This window comes from Anoplophora glabripennis, unplaced genomic scaffold (assembly GCF_000390285.2).
Source record: "Anoplophora glabripennis isolate ALB-LARVAE unplaced genomic scaffold, Agla_2.0 scaffold50, whole genome shotgun sequence".
Classification (NCBI taxonomy): Eukaryota; Metazoa; Arthropoda; class Insecta; order Coleoptera; family Cerambycidae; genus Anoplophora; species Anoplophora glabripennis.
In genome coordinates, this window is record NW_019416330.1 from 655180 (window position 1) to 680918 (window position 25739).

The 25739-nt window shown below is 33.5% G+C and overlaps 2 protein-coding genes across 3 annotated transcripts in view; one reads left to right on the top strand and one right to left on the bottom strand.

Annotated features, from left to right (window-relative positions):
• LOC108914332 (protein encore) overlaps positions 1 to 16543 on the top strand; it is a gene marked incomplete at its 5' end in the record, with an annotated part of 65400 nt that extends 48857 nt beyond the window's left edge. The window contains 7 exons of the mRNA XM_018720125.1: positions 431 to 880; positions 7430 to 7625; positions 7876 to 8298; positions 8354 to 8607; positions 8672 to 8813; positions 8878 to 9001; positions 15567 to 16543. Coding sequence (XP_018575641.1) covers positions 431 to 880; positions 7430 to 7625; positions 7876 to 8298; positions 8354 to 8607; positions 8672 to 8813; positions 8878 to 9001; positions 15567 to 15606 — 1629 coding nt within the window. The remainder of the gene's footprint in view (positions 1 to 430; positions 881 to 7429; positions 7626 to 7875; positions 8299 to 8353; positions 8608 to 8671; positions 8814 to 8877; positions 9002 to 15566) is intronic.
• Positions 1 to 25739, bottom strand: part of LOC108914595 (alpha-amylase-like) — a 153884-nt gene that overhangs the window by 101330 nt on the left and 26815 nt on the right. The gene's annotated exons all lie outside the window — the stretch shown is intronic.

A 25739-nucleotide genomic window follows, 5' to 3' on the forward strand; every position in this document is an offset into this window, starting at 1 on the left:
AATAACCCAGCAATTAATTTAATCTCTTCCAATGTTTGCCCTGGTCTTGAGTTCCAGTATTCGCAATGTCACACAGTCTTTCAACACTGTAAGGAATGTTAGACGCTGGTTCCGACCTTGGGACAACTTTTTTGTAAGTTCATCTGTTTTTTTTTTCATTTCTTCCAATATCTTTATTGCCCGTCCAACATAACCTTGCCGTATTGGTGCTTACCAGTTCATTCAGCAATTGCAAACCATCCCGCACAAGTTTAGAACACAGTATTTGAATTCTATAACATTTATTGCAGCCTGGCTATGGGAGAATATTTAGATAAGGGTGTATTTCTAGAGAAAATGCCTATGCTTTTATTTGACACTTAAACGTAAACGATTCAAATATTTGTGTAACAACAAACTGCGGAACAATACGTTTTGTCATTTGTTATAGACGGGGAAACCCCTGAAGAACGAAGACGGGTCCGTGTACCACTATGACCCGAATAACCCTCCACCCGGCATGGCTCCCGCTCCCGCTAAACCTCCACTTTCTCCTTACAAACAATGCTTCAAGGATAACACCTCCATCTCCCCGAAACGCAACCGATCCACCTCGACGAAGACATCGCCCACCAGGAAATCAAACTTAACGAACAGTTCGACCAGCCCCAGTTTACCGTTCTCCCCTCCTCTACTGACCACCTCGGTACCCCACAGGACGTTCTCCTACGTCCAAACAGAGAACGTGGTCAGCTTGCCCCAGCAGCATTTTTCTGGATATACTTCGACGTTCGCTGCGCCTACGGCGGCAGACAATGGCACGATGTACCAACAGCCCTACATCATCTACACGGCTCCGTCGTACGGTGTCCACGTCCAGCAGCAGTACGAGAACAGAATGGTGAGTATTTTGATAAGGAAAAATATATTCATGTGTATCTAATCCCACCTTGCTAGTAACTGCAAAAATATCTATGTGGTGGAGTAAACAGAAAACAGGAATATAAGTAGAAGTAGTCGGCGTAATGCCTGTACGAAGTCGGATAAATAGGTTAGTTTGATCTTCCACGTGCCAAGTCAGCCGATGAAAATTCCCGTGCATACGACGAGTTGAACCACGAGCTCCATCGAGCAATTTTGTCATACGACAGATAAATCTGCGAATAGGAAACAAAAATATCCATTTTTGAATAACATCTCTCAAATTCAGAGAAAATCTTTTCTTAGGCCATAAGTCAAGTTAAAACCGACTTAATACTAATTTATATACCTCTCACATTCAGATTTTAGTGTATGGGTCTATGGGATGATCAAGTTGGGAAATTAAATATGTACTTTCTCAGGGCTGGTTGCCACGTTGTCGGTGTATAACACTTGACGTTTCGAGAGACATATCGTTCTCTTCTTCAGAAGTTACTCTGAGGAGAGTAATTTCTGAAGAAGAGAGCGATATGTCTCTCGAAACGTCATGTGTTATAAACCGACAACGTGGCAACCAGCCCGAAAATCATTCAACCATTAACGACAGCCACGGAAGCATACAAACAAAACCAATGTACTTTCTCATTTAGTATCTAATGAGGCTAATATGCGAGTTGAATCCGTACTGATCAAATCCGTCCGTATGTGGCTGACTTTAGGCAAATTCTAACTTTAAGGCGAATTTACACGATGCAATTTGGATGTACGTCCAGGATGATTCGTCTAAGGTGAAGCCGATAGTGAAAAGGCAGAATTGTTTATCTTGGATGAAATGTTGATGAAACGTTATTTACATTGTTTCATCTTTGATGAATCATCCTCGATACGATGTACATCTAAATTGCATCGTGTAAATTCGCCTTTAGACACATTGTGCGAAGTACAGTACTGTTTTAACGCCACACCTATTGTGGATAGTGTTCCCTGACTTAATTCACATACATTTTTTTATTTCTCTATTGACCATTTAACACAGTCAAAAAAATTCATGAATTTATTGAAAATATTAAAAAGTGTATGACGCTGTCCAATTTTTTGTTCTAATTACTACCAATTTAATTCATATTTAATGATTTTTATCATAGACACAGGTGGCTATATATCTGTAATTCAAAATGTAACCAGAATTCATTAAAAAATTGTTGAACAATTAGAGCTAGTTCTATTATCACAATTTGTTCATAAACCTATGATCAACAACAAATTGAGGACAATTTTGTGTATTACACATAACAATTAATTCAAGATCAAAAAATTTATCAATTTCTTTGACTGTGTAAAAAGTCATGTTTTTGGTAATGTTATATTGTTCAATTCACATATTTTTTTATTTCTCTATATAGGGTGTTTGGTAAATTGATGCATTCCTTGCAGGAGGTACAAGCGATTTGTGATATATTTCCTTAATATACCTTTTTTCCGAAAACGCTTAGTTTCCGATCTACAGATTGTTAAAGTTTTAATAAAAAATGCAAATTTATAAATATTGGGGAAACCGCTCAGAATATTTTAATGAAATTGTACAGGCTTTGGCAGTTAACAACAATACATGTTTTACGATAAAAATATTGTTTTCAGTTTCACCAGTGGCGTGCGCACAGGCATGTCTCCAGATATTGTTAAAGAAAAAAATTATACAGCACTGATTTTTCTTAAAATAAAAATTATTTTTGAATTCCTTGTTCAATTTGGAAGAGAAAAGGTATCTCGACTGTTTTTCTTATGACGCACTGTTTTCGAGTAAAAAATATAAAATCGATTTATTGCATGGCGTAATTCAGTTTCAATAATCTGAAAAATAGCAGAAATTATGCACTTAACTGCTTCACATTCAACATTCAAAATGACAGCTATTATTAATTTTGTCAAACAATAACAAAAACGAGTGCACAGCCAACTTGTTAATTTCTGTTTAGATATTGAATAGTAAATCTAAAAACAATTTTTTTAGACTGATGCTGTTAACTGCGAGGAATAATAATTTTTTGTAATAAAATTGGTAAAAAAAAAGCTGAGTGCATAATTTCTACTATTTTTCAATTTATTGAAACCGGATTGTTCGACCGAGTATTGTTCTTAATTGTCAAAGCTTGTAAAAGTTCATTAAAATATTCTGAGCGGTTTCCACCATATTTATAAATTTGAGCATTTTTTTATTAAAACTTTATCATGTTGTAGATCAGAAACTAAGCGTTTTCGGAGTATGGTATATTAAGGAAGTATATCACAAATCACTTGTACTATAACCTCCTGCAAGGAATGCATCGACTTACCAAACACCCTATATGTAGTAATCCACAGAGCTTATTTCATATACAAGGTGTTGAGATATTCTAAGTAATTCTTCCAGCAAAAATAAGTCAATAGAGCATAGGTACTACTCTCATCTGTTTTACATGCTTTTAAATATAATTTAGTCAAATTCGGAACATTCTACTTTTTTGAGATCCGACTAGTAATTCAAAGTAGTCCATACAATATTTGTTGAGATAGAATTCCAGAAGAACCGAAGAAACAAGCCTTCGTAACTGCAAAACATAGTATGCACTGCAAGCTGCTACTGTGAACGCCATGCCGCCAATGTCTTTCTACCTCGAGTGTCGAATGAGCTTAATTCCAAGAAACTAATGCAGGAGTCTTGGAATTATATCTCAACAAATATCATACGGACTGTAACCATAAACCCTTTAATCTCTCTGAAATTTCTTGCTGCAACAACATTGACTTTTCTTTTGAGAATGGACAACTTCTCTATCTTTATTTTTTTTATTGTTTGAATAATATTTAAAATTATATAAAACTGTAATAATATACAGGGTGTCCGTAAATTTCACCGACATCGTTTGACTGCATATTCACAACGATAAATAAATACGATCTACGAAAAAAAGTTGAATAAAATAAAATTATTATTATTATTATGAAGTGTCCACAGTGTATCAAGACAATTAAATGTATGTAAAACTAATGTTCACAAAACTTCGGACATTTCATTTAACTCCTGCTCAAGAACCTGAAAATTTAGATCTCAACGCACGTTTACAATTTTGCTACTGATTAGTATGGCTTCGCAGAAGATAATAATTTGCTTCAAAAATAGTTTTGTACCGACAAATTTTGTTTTACAAGGAACGGAGTTGTAAATTCTCATAATTTGCATATGTGGAGTGATGAGAATCCTAAAGAAACACAACCACAATGACATTACCTGATAGCCACAGTATTCAACATCTTGTTTTCATTGCCTACTGAACTCAAAGTTTTAAATCCGTGACATTGCTACGCAAACCGAAACATACAGCCTGCAAAAAACGCCGGTTTTCTCAAGAATGGCTTTCTGTAGGCGATTTTCTGCGGAGACAATGTTTTTTTAATAAAACAACCTATTTAATGTTGCTGTTTTAAAACAATATGACCACTGTAAAAATTTTAACCTCTAAAAGAGAAAGGTAACCGAAGAAAACTATCACCCAGTATATCGATTTGACTAAAGCTTTAAGAAATAATACGCCATAATAGTCCAAATAAATGTGCCAAATTTTAACGCGATCGGCAAAAAGGTTATGAAGTTATTAATTAAATTAGTTTTATTTTTGACAACTTTGAAAGTTTGTAACTAAAAAACGAAAATGTTTTATTTAACTTTATTTCGTCGATCGATTTTATTTATCGGCCTGAATATGCAGTCAAACGTTGTCGGTGAAATTTGTGAACACCCTGTATTTTCAAGTCTGATGATCTAGCCCAGGGGTCGGCAAGTAATTTTAGGTGGGGTCCGGATACTTTTGAAAATTTTTAACGAGGTCCAGAAAAAAATTCATAAGTCGTCAAATAGGAAGGAGAAAAAACTAGTCTTGAATATTTTTAAATTATAACATTGACATTAATTCCATTCCAGCTGATATTTCTAACGACATGGACTAAACNATCTTGCGTCCATTTCTAAAGTAGGACTCTATGATAAACACTTTTTGTTCTTGAGAAAACACCATTTTAAACGCTTTTTAAAACGAAAATATTCAAATTGATAACGGCGATATAGCGCTTTGACAGATGACGTTTAAGTTCATTTGCTATACGCTACGCCCTACGTCCAAATTTTCAGAACCAACTTGACCACGTTGTTATTTGAACGCTCGTTAGTTTAAAGTTGAACAGATGCAAGTATATAATAAAATCCTTTCAGTTTATAGTCGGATCCTTCAAAAATGGAATTAAGGTTTTGTTAATACTTTTATGACTCTCTAACAGGTCTTTATAACAAGACGTTTACCTTTACCTACTATAAAATAAATTTAGGTGAGTTTGCATTTGGGAAAATTTTTATAACTATAAATCAATTCAAAAAGTCAAGTTTTTGTTTAGGTTTATTATTAGAATTCGATTATTACTCGTCAAGGCCGTAGCCACACAGGGGAAGGGTAAAGCAAAGAGTGTCTTACTTAACAAAATTTTTACAATGTCTAGCAAAATGTCTTCTGTGACTGTGTCTACCGGTCACTATGGTCACCACCTATATCTGTCAAATACCTAAAATCTTTCACCCCGAGTTTCTTCGGGACTACGACCCTGTTAGTAATTACCTAAGTAGTAAAAAATAAATTGGGGACATATTTTTTATCATTTTCTCAAATGTTTTACTCAAACATCTACATTAGGTGTATGTTGATTTAATACAAAATTAATTAGATTAAATTATGTAATGCAGTGTTACACAATTTGTTTTAACAGAAATATTTACTACCTATTTCATAGTTTATAATTTTCTGACAGTGGGTGCATGTGTTACGGTGAAACTCCCTATTAAATGGTTATGTAAAATAGGTACTCTTTTACCTGCCCATCTAAAATAGCATGTCAGAGGCTTACCAGATATAAGTACTTAAATGACCCTATATAGTAATAACAGATACCTAGAAACATACGACGGCCAACCGAACGTCCCCTGTAGGAGAGGGTAATTGTTGAAACCAGTAGGGCTGAAAATTGATAACTTATCCTATCAGTAATTGTGTAGTTCGTTTCAAATGAAGGTCGTTTTCGGTCATCGAAATGTAAGTAGAATATAAATATTTAGGTCCGCGTATTGCTTATGTTTGAATCGATTGGTTAGATAATTTAAAAAACTTTGATCAGATCTGATAAATGTTTAAAAGAAGTTCATTAAAGAAATTTGAATAATTAAAGTCGAATGTATTTAAAAAATATTGGATTTAAATTTATTTTACATGTTATCGGTAGGTCATAGTAAGACATTTTAGTGTCTACTATCATTATCATTATATTTATCTTTTGAAACGTTTCAAAATTTACAAATATTTTTATTTTGACCCATGATGATAATCACGAAGTAATTGTCCTAATATAAACTGGGGCTGAAAAAACCCATTTAACTAATGTAAATTATCTAATGATAACGAGGTGAGCTCATAAAATTCTCATAAAGAAATAAATCGCAAAGTGAATTTTTCAACGGTGATTAAAATATATTTAAATTTACTCGTGGGTGTCAATTGTCCGACCAAATGTACCGGGTGTCTCTTTTTCGAACCGCATCAAAGGGGATTTTGGTAGGATACAAGGTCGATCAATTAGACCCAAATTGCATAATTTGATTGCGAACATATTGAAGAAAAATGTATCCTTATCTTTGATTGTTGGTCAAAAACTTTATTTTTCTTAAGCGTAACTGTAACCGTTTTAACCGTAACTTTTTGAACTCAAATATTAAAACACTTTTTTGTCGTATCAATTATGTATGTAGTTATATTGACCGTGGCACATATCAGTTTTATATTGACGATAAGTAAAACTAAAAGTGAACGTCTTTCTGTCGTGATGGGCGCTATAGCTAATACGAATACACAGGTAAGATAAGATATAACAAAGTGGTATCTATGAATGATCACTTCTGCTCAATACCTAAACTGGCAGAGAGCGACCTGCTGTTTTGCAGGTACTGTCAAACTAAGACCTACGATGCCACAAAGTGAAATAAATTTTAATTGATGGTTATCTACTCTTTGGACAAATTCCCGATCAGCTTTGAATTATACCCGTAATGTCTATGTAGTAAAAAGGTAAGACCATCCATATTGATGAACACTAGTAAGTTCGAAACCGGTGTATGTGTTGACGTATATCCTGACGCTTATTAGATATGCCCAATATAAGTCAATGCTGGTCGGGGCATTAGTCCGCAGAGTAGTTGTTTCCCGAAAAATTGTCAGTTAAAAAACATTTACATATTTGAGGTACTAGTAAAACAGTGTATTGATAATGTTCTTAGTTTAAAAGGAGCAGAAGAGTACTATTTCCATTTTAATTAAAAAAATAAAAGCGAAATAAAAATTATCAGTTGTTGATTGATTATTTCAAACAACGAAAAAGTTTTTAAAAGTTTAAAATGACTTTTAGCCTTATATAGAACTAACAAAATATGGAGCATATGATTCTTAATCTGTTACAGGAAGTTCCTCCACAAATGCCAGATATTGCAAACACCTACTACATCCCTGATAGTACTGGTGTACCTCAAACCCAACCTATTGCTTATCAACATCCTCAAGCTGGATCATACTGGAACCAGCCAGTGGCTTTTTATCAAAATAACCCTCAGGCAAATCCTCCAGCCCAAAGGTTCTCTACTGGTCCCTCTCAACAAGGTACAGTCAAGTACTTCAGTAGAGAAAACTTCAGTACGAAATACTTGAAGTTCTCTCTCACTTTTATCTATACCCTCTCTCGTTTAAACTATATAAATAAAATTTAAAAATTAATTCAACTATAATAATTACAATATTCATTTTTTATTGGTGTAGCAATAGATTTATCTTTGTGATATGCATCTCTTGATTTAGCAACAATTTACCATAATTATTGCATTTGTGATTTTATCCAGTGATTTTTTTCCAGGATTTGTACCATCAGGTTATCCCACAAACTACCTACCTCCCGCCACCCAACCTCCTCACAATCCGGACATGGTTTTTCCAAACCAACCCATACAAGTTGTCTACCAAAACCAGCCTACGCCTTCAAATCAGATCTTGTATCAAAACCAACCGCCTCCTCTTATCTATTCTCACAACACCATGTATCCTGCCCCCAACTATCCTCCCCCACAAATGACCCCACAACATTTGCCCCAAAACGTGCCTCCCTACCCGCAGGGAACGCCTACTCCAAACAGTTGTACATCGTCAAGTTCGGGACCTCCGTTTCCATTGTCCGGGCCCGCACCAGATACGCAAAATTTCGTACACTTAACCCAAAGCATGCACCAGTTGAGCTTGGGAGGTGGTATGCAGGCTCCTCCCAGCTATATTACCAACAAAGGTATAATGTATGCAATTGGACGAGTTCAAGAGTCTTTATTTTCGTTTTAATGTAGGTCCACCGCAGTTTGATTTTCGTCAAAAGAGCAACGGTAGCCTCAAAGGGAATAAATTTACAGGCCAAAAGAATTTCATGATGGGTTCAAGTCAGAGTAGTACCGGCACGAACTCGCCCGCTGCTACGGTGATAGCCGGTTACTGCCCACCTCAAAATGCACCTGGTGTGTACAGGACTCCACCTGAGACACCGCCGACCCAGCAGTTCGGTTTTCCACCTAATTTTAATGTACCTCCAGTAATGTTCAGACAGGTTTGTATAAAAATTAAACTTGTAGCACTTTGGTACATGTTAGCATTATTTGCCTTTTTTTCAGATAAGTAATGTTGCGGCAAATACCCCTGGAACATCTAGAAGCAGCCGATCTCCCACTCCAGCCAGTGACATAACACATTATGAAAGACAAAGGATGTCTTTGCCTCCAAATTTATATCAGGGGATGCCTTGTGTTGTACCAAGTAAGTACGCATTTTCTGAACTGTATAATGTTGACTTTATTTGATTCATTGTCACTTTTTTCAGCGGACCCCAGGCTTATTGCAGGCAGAGGACAGCCTGCTGTCTACAGATCACAAAACACTCCAGTCAACAAGTCCAATTTTAGTCAAACTTCAGAAAATAGATCTCATAAAGGCCGAAAATCTAAGTGAGTCGATTTTTCTTATATTTTCTTATAAATCATTTATGTTGTGCCTAATTTTATTTTGATTAGTTCTTATCTTGTTTAATTTCACATAGGAAACACATATAAAAATTAATAAATAAGTTTATCCGCGTTAATTTTTAAGATGCAAGCGCACCAAGCGGCGAAAGCAGTAAGCTCCGAGACAAGGTAATTTTGACATTGCCGTTTGTGTTTACATATACATTTGAATAACATTTGTCTTATTTGCCATTATTATTAGTAATTTTGTTATCAAATTGCGGTTATTTGACTTTTGTGTTATTTTATAGGTTTCAAATATTTCATAAATAAGTTTTAAGGCAAGTATTTATGTCTACTTTATTTGTCTCTAGCATTACAATTTAATGTACATTTTATTAGGTTATAACTATGAACTTATCCGTTGTGAAATACATTTCCTATTTACATATATGCCAACGAAAACTCTCATTGTATATCAAAAGGAGAGGCAGTTTTTAACGCTGATCATGTGGTACTATATGGGAAAATTGGGCAAAGTTAAATTAAATTTAGAAATTTATATTATGTCTGCAAACTAGTGCCCTTACTTACTAACAACCCTCATGAAATTCAGGGAGTATTATCTATCGGCAATACTATTTTGTAAATTTCTTCAATGGTTTGATGAAAACTTAATTCTGGATTTTTCTTGGACCATGAAGAACAACCTTGAACTGAACAATAATAGTTTGACAGTTTCCTCTTTCTATCCATAATTGCTGAAATTTTTCTCACAGTATTTTCTTAGAATAAGAGTTCAAAAAACGAACACTAAACACGATTTTAAATAAAATACAAAACGAATTGTCACACACAGAAGAAATGTTTACCTTGTTTCGCTAGTATCACTTGTCACCGCCAGAGGGCGAGCTCTTAGCTGCATTCGCGAATAGAGCACAATTTAAGGACGATGCGATTTCGTTTGAAATCAAGTGTATGAGAAAATATTGTAACAATCCCATACGAAAAATGTAAAAATTTGATCAATATTACAAATTGTTATTTTAGTGGAGTAAAGGTAGCTTAACAATATGCATTATTTCTAAATAATTAGCAGAGCCTTGGATTTTCATTAAACCTTTTGCAGTCACTTTGATATGACGTATAGAAAGTAATTATAAACTTATATTTGTACGTTAATTATTATTTAATTGTTTAAACAATAAAAAATGTATTTTTTCGTTGATTATACTTTTTTAAGATCACAGTTTGAAAATATATTGGTTAAACAAGCAACAATTTTTTTTTAACTTTATTAAAGTTTATTTAGCAACAAATTTCATCGTTTTAGAACATTTTTTTTTGTTTTCCTTATATTTTATTATAAATTCAACATTTTAAATAAAACAAAATGGACCAACTTAAAGTACAGCTTTCAAGCTTCAAAAAATGCTCATGTAAAGTTGCAATATCATATTTTGTACTAAAGTTATTGGACTTCGAAACGTTACCTAAAAAACCAAATTTATCACAATCGGTCCGCTAGCCATTGGCGCCGCGTCAGTCCCTGTAAGTAATCGAACGATTTCTTTTACGATTTTAGTTATCTTTTGATGCATAATTGTCTGTAATTATGTCGAGCGTAGTTAATGCTAAAAAACAGCTAACAATTCATACCATACTGACTTTAAAATAAAAAATTACCGGTATGTAGCTATAAAATTAACATTTTATCCGTTTGGCATATTTTGAAGACGATTTCTTAACGTCTTCCAAATGAAATTTCACTTTTCCGGGGGCTCCGCGGCCAAAAACGCAAATTTTCGCTGTGGGGGAGAGACAGAACCCAGAAATGCTACATGCTTTTTCCAAGGACCCATCGAGGGTGTACTCAGCTCTACGCGCGAATTTCGTCCTTTCTTCGTCTCCACGGGACGTTTTCGAAGAATATTTTTTACTTTTTAACGCCGAAATTTGCTCTTTAAGGTGGCCATATCCCTGACCGAGAAATAGTCATACTCCAGTCATTCTGTCCAAAAATAAGGGGAAGAAAATAAAGTGAACCGGGAAAGCCAAATTTTTTATATGTTGTGGTGGGGGGGTGCTTAGAAAAGCTTAACTTGCGATTTGAGACCAAGATTTCCTATGTGCATTTTCCACCATTTTGGAAAAAGGGGTGAATTTTTGTTTTTGCTGTAACTCGGTTCTCCATCGTGATACAGAATTATTGTTTTATTGTTTTTTGTTCCTCTTTCGACGACCTACAATTTAGGTCTTATAAACTTTGCACCTATTATTGTTAGTTGTTGAGATATCGAACAAATTAGATAAAAATTCAAAGATTCGATCTGGTTTTTCGGGTTTTTCTCTTTTTCCTTAATACTTATCGAAAACATGTCTATTTTAAAACTTGTAGGGGGTGTTTGTACAAACAATTTGGTTCTTTGTTTTTTCTCTAGGGTGATAATTGCGTGTTTTATCGCGACGCGAAGTCGGCAAGTCCGTGCGAAGTTTCGATTTTTCCGTCCGCGTGCCGCCAACTTGAAGAAAGCGGTAAACTATGGTTTTCGCGACAACTCGGTTCACCGTAGAGATAGAGATTTGTTGTTTTGTTATTTTTTGTTTCTCTTCCGACGATCTACAATTTAAGTCCTATAAACTTTTCACCTATCATTATTACTCGTTGATATAAGTATATCAAAATAGATAAAAATTCAAAAACTCGATCTGGTTTTTCGGGGTTTTCTCTTTTTCCTTAATACTTATCGAAAAAACGCGCATTATCAAACTTGTAGAGGATATTTGTGCGAACAGTTTAATACTTTTGTTCTTTCTCTAGGGTAATAATTGCGGGTTCAATCGTGTCGCGAAGTCGACAAGTCCGTGCGAAGTTTTTATTTTATAGCTCGCGTAGTTTTATAGGTACGTTCTAATGGATTCGAAATAAAGAACTAACACTGAGATTATGTTTCACACGTATGAAATTTATTATATAAGAATGTTTTCGTATTGAAGAAGTATCTACGTCTTACTTCGCTTCGACGGGCCTGGTTCACAGTCCCTCTGTTGAGGATACTTTTCAATACGTGGAGATTCTTCGACCATATTTTCTCCGACTGTTGAATCTAATTCGTTGTCACAGATCAGGACATCGACTTTGACAACGTTTTTGCATGTTTGTCCACTGCAGTTCAGGAAAATGATTCAACATGCAATGCCACCTCTTCTGCACCCACAAGCAGTTCCACATTTTTCCTTGCATAGGCAGGACATTAGCTTCAAAAGCTCGGGTGGCGCAGGTTCAACCGTATTAATAATCGGCTCTAAACCATGGTCCGTTGGTCGTCAACACCATTTCTCCGGATACTTGTAAAACCCAAGCCAAATTTGTACCTGATGATACGTGCGGAATATGTGTAGTCGTGCTACGCTCCTTGTTGGTGGAAGTGAGGGAGTGATGATAGGTTGAATCTATTTCTGGTGATAGATTGTGCGTAGCGTTGATATCATAGCGCATTGATGTTTTTGCTGTGCTTCTCACCACCATATAGGGCAATGAGAAATCGTTCTCCCGTGGATGTCAGATCCTCCGGATCGACATGTTCTCGTTTGAATAAATCAACCGATGATAGGAGTTCCGTATGTTTTTTCCAATATGCTGATGAATTTCGATTTGCCAATGCTGAACAAAGATGAGGAGGTATCGCAACCGCTGAATGCATGAATGAAAGATATGTTTACGAGAACGGATTTATTATGCTTCATACTAGTTGGAGAGTAAAGTGTTCCTGGTGTATTTCCTTTTCCCGATTTTCGAAAGTATACATTTCTTTTGTCTTTCGCTAGTCTAGTGAGCAAAATCAAGAGATCGATGACTTCGCCGATGATTTCAACCGAATCGTCCTTTGATGCTTCTGCGAGTGCGGTGGTTACGATCAGAGTGTCCGCATCTTCAATGGCTTGTTCGACTCTGATTTCGGTTTGTACAAAATGAAGGCGAAGCATTTTTATAAAGTTGTCTTTGTTCTTGTTTTTTATCTATTTAGTTCGATATCTCAACAACTAACAATAATAGGTGAAAAGTTTATAGGACCTAAATTGTAGATCGTCGAAAGAGGAACAAAAAACAACAAAACAACAATTCTGTATCTTGACAGAGAACCGAGTTATAACAAACACAAAAATTCATCCCTTTTTCCAAGATGACGAAAAATGCACATAGGAAATCTTAGTCTCAAATCTCAAGTTAAGCTTTTCTAAGCACCCCCCACAACATATAAAAAATTTGGCTTTCCCGGTTCACTTTCTTTTCCAAATATACAGAATGACTGGACTATCAAATTTCTGGCGTTTTTAGGTACTGAAATCTTGAAAAGTAAAACATGTAGAACAAAGTAAGCACACAAATAAAATCCTTGGTGTTCTGTTTATTCATTGTTACTATTTAAACTTACTCAAATAAAATAATAACTAAAAAAAGCGTTTGTGAATCATGCGTTTCATCCCCTCATTTCTCTTTGCGTACGGGCCGCTCCTCTATACGCTACCGGAACGCCTTTCCGGTGTCGCGTCGCATCGTTCTCTCATCTATATCGCCCTCAACTTTTAATATGTCAAATGTAACAAAATTTAAGACGAAATTAAGAATGTTGATACAAACTGTCATCGNCCCCTCATTTTAAGAATTATTTTCACGTACTTATAAATATAAGTAAACAATTTTATATGTAGGACTAAGCACGTAAATGTTATAAGAATGTGGATTGTATATAAAAAAGTTAGTATTTTCATAGATTTCAGTACCTAAAACCTTCATGGTTTGATCGTTTTTGCACCTGTTTATTCGTTTTACTGCGGCGTCTTTGAAAATGCTCAGATGACATAACATTCCTATTATTTGATAAACTTTAGATTATTCAGTTATTAGATGTTTGAAATTATTTGTCTTTGTGGAAAACACTATTTAAAAAATATGGCGCCCTTTAAAAGGTTCTGCATCTTGCATCTCTCTCGCTGAACCCCAATATTTTCGTAAAGCCCCGATTATTTCGCCCAGAACGCAATTTTCGCGGCGTCATATTTTTCTTTATGGATACTGCCGGCACTCGCGTTTTGTTCCGAGAGAGAGCGAGAACTTTTCTCTTTGCGTACGGGCCGCTCCTCTATACGCTACCGGAACGCCTTTCCGGTGTCGCGTCGCATCGTTCTCTCATCTATATCGCCCTCAACTTTTAATATGTCAAATGTAACAAAATTTAAGACGAAATTAAGAATGTTGATACAAACTGTCATCGGTAGAAAACGGTAGCGGTAGAAACGTCAGAATTGTCAATACTGAATTTTGCGACGTTCCCCGCGGCGCAAGTACGGCGATTTACCCGGAGGTCGACGCTTCGATTCTTGCACGGGATCCCTAAGAATTTTTTTTTTACTTCATTATGGAGTTTTCTTTTTAATTCTTTCCATAAGAAGAAAATATAACTTTTCAAATTTTGGTACACGGGATGTCTAAAAATATTGCGTTGAACTTCGAACTCCAGAGATAATTATGAAGTTACGATATTGATGACTTTTATATACAGGGTGTTTCAAGAAAATTTCCAATCGGCGAGGAAGGCACCGCCCAGCGCGTCCCGAGGGCTGAAGGCCCGAGAGAAAGGTCAACTCTGCGTCAGCGGAGTTTGCCGACCTTTCTAGTTGATTTTATTAATTTATGTAAAATAACACTTATAAAAACAACTGGCAATGCTGATAGGGCAAAAATGCAACTTAATATTCTGTCTGCTCCGGTTAAGGCGACCAGTAGCGTTTAAAAAATTAACTATTTATTTGATTAAAAAAAGAATAGATTCGTATTTAGAAGAACACGTACTATTACCCCTTAAAAACTGACCCCCACTTAAAGTTACACCTTATATAGATTATGTGCCTGTTTACGTTTCTAGAAAATCTAAAGAATCTTAAATTACTATCGTAAGAGTTATTTGCACTCTTAAGCTCTAATATGGACTAATTTCACAATGTTCTCTATGTTAAATACGGTTTTCAAACTGTACAATTTTTATGTTTCTGTTTATTACACACACCTGGCGAATAGTATACTGTGTACCTAATAGTGATTGCAAACTTAATTTTGTTTAGAACTGCAAACGTTTGTATTCTGTAATAGATAGCAACGAAAATAGTTTATTTACCACTTACAAATTATTTGTAGACGTTTAAAATTATGTAAGATTTTTAATTTTGTCAGGTGATCAAGAGCGCAGTGACGTCATTTAGTGCGATCGAGAACACAAGCTGTCAAAACTGTCTGCCTTTTGGAAACTCGAGTTAATCTAAATTCAAAGGTTTCTTTCATTTACATTATTTAGAATTTTCGAAGAAATGTCAGTTGAAAAATGTTTATTACATTTTTGGATTCTGTGTCGTGTTGATAGAAAAACTGCAACTTAAAAAATACTTTTGAAAAATGTCGGGGCGAAATATTACGTTATGTAACTCTGTTAATATTGATATTTTGAAATGTTATATGAAAGTTTAATTCGAATGCAGTTCAACGAATTTATTTAAGGTTTTTTATTTGCAGGACCAATAAGCAGACTGGGCTACCACCCAGTGGGAAATAAGTTTAAGCACCTGGAATACAACAAGTATAAATATATTTTGAAAATGTATATAAAAATTAAAAATGTTGTTTAAATAAATATGTTCAACATCGATTTTGAGGGCTGCCCACAGTTGTTACAAAAGAAAAAGTAAGGTGACAAGTTCCTTTTTATTTATAGACACAACTACTTCTGTTTTACTATTTATTTTTCCAACGTTTAACAATACGTTTTAAGGCTTGTACACCAAATTTTATGTTTTCTTTTTGTTTATTTTTTGTGATATTGATTTAAATTTAGTAATAGTTAGTGTTATTCGCAATATATTTTTGGTGTTTTAAGTCTTCAAAACTTGTGGTTATACTTTATCTTTTTTTTAAGATATTAATATTTACGATATACTCTATATGTTGTTATTTACAATAAAGAACGAAAAAAATTTTATCTACAAGATGTTGCTCAACAGTTTAATTTGTCACAAGTTATGCAGCACAATATTTTTATAACAAATAAAATGATCTACCATTTTAAGTACAGACGACAATTTTTTTATTTTGGCTTATATCCTCACCTTTGAGTAAGTGTGGAAAAAAAATCATTCTTCGGACCTGTGAATATAAAAGACAATCTATTTTGTTGTAAACTATGTGTATGTGTAACATGAACAAGGGTCCATTTTTTAGTTGGTCACATTCTTTGTATGGGTGTTTTTGCTGAAAATGTGTTCAACTAAAAAGTAATTTTTATATACGAAGCAGTGAAAAATAGCTAAATGTTCGGTAATTTCGATCCTTTCTAAAGTTAACCTGGCTGATTTCCTATATGTTTTTTCACTTCTTCGTCTAGAATACTGTTATTTGTAAATTGTATTAACTTTATTGAAAAGTTTATCAAAAATGTTAAGTGTTTTCTTTCGCAGGTCGACAGTTTCATTAATAAATCGAATGTAAAATTTTTAGTGTCTTCTTTGTATGAAGGTTTTTGATATAACTTCTTAAATATTAGAAAAAAGCTGAAATCTTTTTTCAAAAAAATTTTATATATTCGTATTTTGAAACGGTAGTTTTTGCCGTTCAGAAATCCATCCATTCGAAAATATCTCTCAAAATTTAGACAACACTCATTAAAAGTCGTAAGTTTTGATGTCAATTACACTTACATCCTGTTTTGTCAAGAAATGTACTTAATTTATGTTTAATCGATTCTCTCCTGAAAAAGTAGCAATTCCTCCTGAATTACACTTTTCGGTGTTTCAATGTAACTTCCTCTATGAATTCTTTTCTATATAGTATTATATAGTTAAATTTCTCTTTTTCCAAGTGTAGTTATTTATTTATATTGTGGTCCACGCAAAGCTGCGTTACTAGAAGAAATAATTATAATTCTTAACTCTCCCTATAAACTTTCTTCAGAAGCACATTTCAACCATCCCCATTGCAAATCTTGGATTTGAAATCAACTCAATAAAATTCTATTAATGTAATAATTTCCAAAGGACAAATTCTTTTTAATCTTATTTACTCGTAATAAGGAACACACTATTCCAAATGTTTGAGTTTCTTAAATGACACAACCATTGAGGCAGAAAAACTACAACTGTAAATTTTCTATATTAAGTAATATAACTATTAGTTTTCATAATTCAGATTCATAATTACTTAAAGCCTTACCAAAATGAATAACAAAATTATTCAATATCTTAACCACTCAGATATGAAAGTGAGATAAAAATTAAAGACGTTGCACTACATATTTATCTATATCTCTAAGATCATTCCCAAAACAAGAAATAAAATTATTTCTACTAAACACCAATTTGCATGGGCTGTTTGTATTTTATTTATTTCTTTTCTGTTCTAACGTGCCTGAGACTTGTAAAATAAATTTATTTCATAAAATTTCGTTGTGTTTATTTTATGAAAAGAATCACTTGAAAAATATCAAATACTTGTACCCTCACCTCTAACAGTAATATCTCTACCCCTCATTCTAATCACAAGCATAAAGATAAAGAACTAAGTATTAATATTCTATCACTCAAAAAATTCTTATGTCGATAAGCATTTAATCGTCATTATGCCAAACATAGCAATTTTCTGTAAATTGGCGTTATTCTGCCAACTATGACGCCTGAGGGACGACACGCGGCGGTTACCTCGAGCACCAGTTTACCGTGCAGAAACACCACTAATCAGGCAGCGACAGTGAAGACACGATATGTCCAGGGTTCTAGATAGAGTTAGACTTCACACAGGAATAAAAGTCACACCTGATAAATATTTACATTTATTAAACGTTATATCGTATACAAAGTTGAGCGACATGTCTTGACCTGTCTACAGTTGCCGCAAGACATGTTCCTATACTGTATCTCAATAAATTCTGATGTCTCGCGACAGTTTCTACACAAAAGCCCGTTGTTTCTTGTCTTCCATTGGAAATGGATGACATTATACAGGGTGCCTCATGGTGACGGCCCATTAGAATTATTTCAGCGACTACTTCGATTTGAATTTTAAAAATTTGGGATACTGGGTTTTCGGGCATGCCCTTCTCAACTAAAATAATGGCGTCCACGCACCACTTCCGATTATACCGGAAGTCGCCATCAACTTGCTTATTTTAAATGGAACACCCTATATATTATTGCAATTTTGAACAATATAAAAAATGTATGGCATATGGGCCGAGTCTCCCCTAAATGAGAAAATCGCTATGACAGTTTTAAACAAACATTCGATAAAATTTCTTACGATTGCAATTTCTACAAATTTAATTACGATAATTCCTTGAATTAATAGTGATGTAAGTATATAGAAATAATTTTAATTCCCTGGTATCTAATCTTATCTAATCACTTTATCTCTCAATATTTTCAAGATCTTTCGGCAAGCAAGTACCTATCCTAACATGTTTATCTCCCACCAAGGCCATATTATAACTTACGACACAAGCGGATATGTATACCGAGTTAATCCCCCGCGGATGCATCTGTCATAGTTTCAAAATAGCGAGAATTAATTATTTTTTATCTGCACAATAAACGTTAAAGATCATTTAGAATTTATTAGCTTTTATTATATTCTTTATAATCACTATTTCTAGTTAATGATTAAAGAGATTAACTTTTATAATCTGCTGCTTGAAAAATAAGCTAAATCGATAATCGAAATATGAGGGACCTTTTCTAACCAGGGGAAAGGCAAAAGCTATGTGCAAGCTAGTAATTTCTAAATGAGGGATCGTGTTTTCTTTAACGGGTGGGAAGGGGGCCCTGTTTTGAGCTGCACACCTAAATACTAAGTATGTATAATGCTTCAAGATATATGTCCTTTCTTATTATTTTTTTTAGTCGTGCAATCTGTTTATGCTCTTAGACTGTCTTAATTGGTTGACCTATGAAACCGTTTGCGGAAAATCCAGCCGAATGTAATTGAACATACTCGAGAGTATTTAGCCGTCCATTTCTGTAAAGCAGCAGATGCTGAACGGAAATCGAAATTTTCACCTATGTTCCGAATCGAAATTACCACCCATGTTTCAAATCCACCCTCCGTTATTGACCACAGAGCCGCAAACTATTCCAAACTCCCCCAGCCGACAACAGAGTTCACTCCATTTTCGAAATATAAATCTAAAAAAATAGCCAAATTCCACGAGGAAGCAGGTCAACAACCGTGATTCGCTCAAATCCAGAGAAGTCAATTGTCCAACCGAAATTGGAGCAGTCGCCATGAAGTGGGGTCGAACATTGACTCTAGTATCTTGCAGTTCTATAACCAGAATAGAAGAAGTCTCTGGTCATATGTGTACACGACTCGAATTTAAGCGCATTCGTTGTATTTCGATACTTTGAAACCGTTCTCATTCAGAGAGAAATAGGGGCATTAGACTAGGCGGCATCTGTTTTGGTTTGGGTGAATCGAATATTTCAAACATCACTAGAAATGAAAATTTTTCTATCCGCATAAAAAAAAACGTGGACTTAACTTTTGGCGGCACAATATGTTAAAAAAATTCGAAAAACGTCATATTTTTCTTCCTATTTAATTATGTATCTTTTCAAGAGTTGATTTTAGGCGAAAATGGAAGAGGAAAAAAATGTTTGTAATTAAATTTTTTACAAAACATGACTAGTTACAAATCGAATGAATCATGATTATTATGGTAAAAATCGAAAAAATCGCAAAAATGGGGTTAAAAATAATACTCTAGGGAATTTTCTTGAGGTATTTAAATTGGGTATAGGACCTTTATACTTGGCTCAAGAAAACTTCATGTTATGTAGAATCATCACACCAAATTTCATCAAAATCTGTTCTATAGATTTTGCATAATAATTTTGCAATCCAGATTTTGAAACAAAATTTGCAAATTTTCAAAGTTTTACACAGCAAAAACCAAGGCCCTTAGATACTTGAAAATTTAATAACATAGAAGGGCTCTCAAGCTTTCAAACTTTTTATAAAAAATTCGACTCCGTCGATTAGGAGAGCTCTGGCGCTTGTTTAAACTTTGGTCGAATTTTTGTACTTATAAACAATTAGAATAACTTTGTGAATATTCAATCAAATCAAATTTATTAAAGCAGGTTTTAAAAGTTCTTGGAAAGACGCTACTTTAAAAAAAAAACAGATCGATTGGTCAATTAGTTACGTAGTTATAGCCGATTAAAGTTAACCGTCATTTACATCTGACAAGACCGGAAAGAAATATTTGTAAATTTTTCTTAATCAAGTTATTTCCTACAACTTTGCATTTGGAAGTACTAGTCTATTACTTCAAATAAAAAAGTTGGCCTATGTCAGGTTTTAAAAAAATAGTACTGTAGGTATATACACATTGTAGAGATTCTTTTCCTAACGGTATACTCGTATACGTGTATCTATTTCTTTCAAGGTCGTATTTTTCGAATACGAAATAATATATTGATATGAAATAAAGATTCTTTTTTTAATATTATTTTTTTTGTGATTAAAGTATAATTCAAATATTATTTATTGTTTAAAATATAAGGAAATGAGAAATTAGGTAACTCATTATATTACTAATTTTCGTCATATTTTGAAAATAATTGTTGTTTAAACAATTTCAGAATATTTAAATAAATTTGTTTTTGATCTTTGATAAACAGTACTTATATAAGTTTATGTACTTACCTTTGATACAATAGAAAAATAAAGTTGATAAGTAAAAGAAGTTTAAAGATAAATAATTATCGGACTGTTGAAAGACCAATAATTATTAACGATAGGCATTTGAAAATACGCTAAAATTAAAAAAAAATCATAGGTTACCAATGAAAAAAAGTATTGTAATCTTAGACCTGGTAAGTACTCGGAATACCAAAGGTATTTTTCGAAAAATTAGCCCGGATGTCCCAGTACATTTAGTGTAAATGACCGTTAACTTTGATCGGCTATAACTACGTAACTAATTGACAAATCGATCTGTTTTTTTTAAAGAAGCGTCTTTCCAAGAACTTTTAAAACCTGCTTTATAAAATTTGATTTGATTGAATATTCACAAAGTTATTCTAATTGTTTATAAGTACAAACATTCGACCAATGTTTAAACAAGCGCCAGAGCTCTCCTAATTGGCGGATTCGAATTTTTCAAAAAATGTTTGAAAGCTTGAGAACCCTTCTATATGATATTTAATTTTCAAGTATCTAAGGGCCTTGGTTTTTGCTGTGCAAAATTTTGAAAATTTGGTGTGATGATTCTACATAACATGAAGTTTTCTTGAACCAAGTATAAAGGTCCTATACCCAATTTAAATACCCCAAAAAAATTCCCTAAAAAGTATATAGCCACGGTAGCGCAGTCGGTCGGGAGTGCGGTGACAAACATTTCTCGGCTAGGCTTCCTACTCTGGTCCGGGTTCGATTCCCGGTGTCGGCACTGGCAATGTCGATGGATAATGGGTGTTTGTCCACGTTTTTTCAAGTGTAGCCCCCTTCCGCACAAGCCTTTGGCTTTTGGATTTGGGGGTTGTCTCATTTCTGTGGCCTGTTTTTTTTATTATTATTTTTTAACCCCATTTTTGCGATTTTTTCGATTTTTGCCATAATAATCATGATTCATTTGATTTGTAACTAGTCATGTTTTGTAAAAAATTTAATTATAAACATTTATTTCCTCTTCCATTTTCGCCTAAAATCAACTCTTGAAAAGATACATCATTAAATAGGAAGAAAAATATGAAATTTTTCATATTTTTTTAACATATTGTGCCGCCAAAAGTTAAGCCCACGTTTTTTTTATGCGCATAGAAAAATTTTCATTTCTAGTAATATTTGAAAGCCAAAAAGCCAAAAATCTCCATGGATATACGATTCACCCAAATATGGCTTTTTGAAACAGATACCGCGTATGGACTACGTAGGTACTGAGTTTTTTACACAAACCGATTCAAAATATATCAGGTGTCTCATTTTAAAGGAAACAGCTTGATATCTTAAAAACTATTCGCTGGATAAAAAAAGTTTTAAAAGTCGTAGCATTCGTCGGGGAAAGAAATGATGTTATATTTTTGTCCAGAAATTCTTACATCCGGAGAGCAATTTTGATTTTTTAAATGGTAATCTAATTTTTTATTGTCCTGTATAACTTTTGTTTGAAACTTTTTTTTATGACTGAATTACTATTGAGTTATTTAAAAATACTCTATAATGGATTTTCCTAATTTTGCACCATTTTCTTCAATGAAAAGTGAGGCGCATCAATTATCAATTATAATTATACCTAACCCATATCTTTATCGAAAATGGAAAAAGCGCCTATTTACTATTTTGACAACTGTGATAAGTACATAGATGCCTTTGAAAGCATTAACGATTTATAGACTGACGAGTTATCAACAGTTATTGAAGAATTTGTATGCCGCATTATAGATTGAAGAGTTGAACTCAATAAGGCTCCTGTAGCTCTTTTTATGAAAACCACAAAATAAATGAAGGTGACGAAATCTTCCGGACCAACGCAAAAAATGTCGATGCAGTATTTCCATCTTACAAAGCACAGCTGCAAAAGCAATTGAAACGAACTGCATATTTTGTACATCTTTAGAGGCATGTTTATCTCCCGCAACCGACGGAATTTTCTCCCACTAACTACGGTTGTGAGGAATCAGATGATAAACTTGTTTTCCAATGGTTCATATGAGATCAGTTGACGAAATCCATCGATGACATAACAATCAATCTAGATATTATAAAATACATTCAAAAATTATAAAAATAATTAACCATTAATAAATTGTTATATTTATATATTTACAGATAAAGAAACAAATACAGATCAAGACCAATATCATTCAGACGAAGAAGACGATGCTGAAATCAATAATTTTGATATTGAGGATTTCAATGTAATATTCGCTGAAACAGATGATTCTATTGATCAATGTGATATGGATGAACGGTCATGAAATTACCATTATCAAACATCAGTATAATTATACATGTTTATAATAATAATATAGAATTCTTTAAAACCAATATCAATACATATTTTTTTACGCTAAATTGCGACCATTTTAATAAAATCATACATACACTGAAATTTCTGGAATTTCCTTGAAATTATCTCTTAATATCATTGTAAAACTTGCTTATTTTTTTCTTAAAGCATTTTATCGAATATTATCAATACATTTTCTAAATTTTCACGGTACAACTATCCGCCAGGGTTTAAATGAATCACTGTATAAATATAATACATAAAAACACAACGACATGGATCGTCTTTCAGGCAAATAAAGATGCAGCGATGCCCAACGCAACATCATATTATTTTTGTGTTTGTTACTATAAAAAGAAGCAATTGATGGCAATCAATTTCATTCTTGCGCGTATACATTTTTTTTTATTTTTTTGCGCTTATTATATGGGTGGAAGACGAGTTTTTTTGGCAGATGGCAGACGATATTTTCTAAGCTGCTTATGTTTCAACTAATACGTAATAAGTTTTGCGTATGCGGTTATAATTTTTTTTGCTGTAATTGTAACCCTCCTGTAATCCCCGTCTACGCACTGAATTTCCCAAATTATTAGAATAATTCTTTAAATTAGTAATGATGTAAGTATATAGAAATAATTAATACCCTGGTATCTAATCTTATCTGATCATTTTATGTATCGCTTTATAATATAACAATATTTCTTCCCTCGATGAATGATAAGACTTTAACATTAAACATTTTTTATGCAGCAAAATAATATATAATAATAAGATATTAAGTTGTTTCCTTTAAAATGGGACATTTGTTATAGTTGTTTAATTGGGACATGCCAATATTTCGTAAAAATTTGCAATAATAAAGTTTTTACCGTCAATAATAAACTGCTACATTTTCTTGCTAGCGCACGAGACCAAAATTGATTTGATTGAAAATCGATGTATTCAAATAGCTTTTTGCATATTTTTTTCGTAATCAACCGATTTTTATTTTTTTAATTTTTTTATTTTTCATAAAGTTATAGCATTATGTACTTTGAAAAATTTAAATAGGTACCTATAACTATAAAGAAAATTTAATTTTGTCAAAAACAACAAAAGGTTATTGTATCAGTTAATTATGTAAAAAATATATTTTGCACAAATATTACTAGCCTTTGTCAGGTTGGCAATCCCTATATTAATTTTATATTTAGCGATGTTTTTCTGGGTGATCCGCGGTTGCTCTGCCAACAACATCAGGCTCTGCAAGCGTCGTTTATTTCAGCTAACTGTGTGACTGTGTGTCCGGACTTGTTTCAAATTTTGAAAGATTGGCAAAAATATCGAATCTCGTCCGGCGCTGTCTATCCAGGGTGTCTCATAATTAGTGTCCAATAATTTACCACTTGATTCTATTGCCAAAAATGAGAATATTTTTTCATATAAATATGGGTCGAGAAATGCTTCCTAAAGGAGCTACGCCCCCCCCCCCCCTGAATGGGGCCTCAAAGAATTCATTTTTTTAAATATTTCCCGAAACGGGTTGAAGGAAAATTATGAATTTTGACACCATGAACACTCATTAAAAGTCATTTTTGAAATATTTTAGTCAGGGGTGTCTCTTTTGGGGGGGGGGGGGCGTCGGCTAAAATTTGCCCCTATTTTTTGTTTACGGAAATTTTTAAATTCAGATGCCAACATATGATAGACCTTTATTTCCTTTGCAAAAAGGTACTCTTTATTTCCTTCGATAAAATGCTCCATTTCCGAGAAAAACGGATCCAAGCATATCATTACATTACCTTAACAAAAAAAAAATCTAGAATAACTAAAATGGGTACCATTATGAATTTTGATGTCATCATATCATTATACATTGTAATAAATAACGTGAAAAGTGCTTAGAAAAGCACACTTTGTAAAAGGTTATAACATATTTAAACCGATTTTTCTTGAAAACTTTTTCGATATAAAACATTACCATTTTTTCATAGAAAACTCAGATCTGTCAAATTTTACTGTTTAAATTTGAAAATGACAACATCAAAATATTTGGGGCAAATTTTACCTGAACTTGTCACGTTGTGTATATAGATAGATGATCGATCAAAATTCATAATGGTACATGCACCCATTTTAGCCATTCAAGATTTTTTTTTGAATTTATTAAGGTAATGTAAAGAAATGCTTGGATCCGTGTTTCTTGGAAACGGAGCATTTTGTCGAAAGAAGTACCTTAAGAAGTAAAGAGTACCTTTTTTGTAGCGGAAATGAGGTTCTATTATAAGTTGGTATCTGAGTTCGAAAATTTCGATAAGCAAAAAAGTAAGGACAAATTTTAGCCGACGACCCCCCCAAATGAGACGCCCCTTAATAAAATTTTTCAAAAATTTTATGATGAATTATTTCTACTTTTAATGAGTGTTTATGGTGTCAAAATTCATAATTTTCCTTCAACCCGTTTCAGAAATATTTAAAAAAAAAAGAAATTTTTGAGGCCCCATTCAGGGGGCGTAGCTCCCTTAGAAAGCGTTTCTCGACCAATGTTTATATGAAAAAATATTCTAATTTTTGGCAATAGAATCTAGTGATAAATTATTGTACACTAATTATGAGAGACATCCTGTACGAATAGGCATCCTCAGACATGTATTGCAATGTTTGAGTGGTTATGGAGCTTTTTCGATATTTATGGGCGATTTCTGACTTTA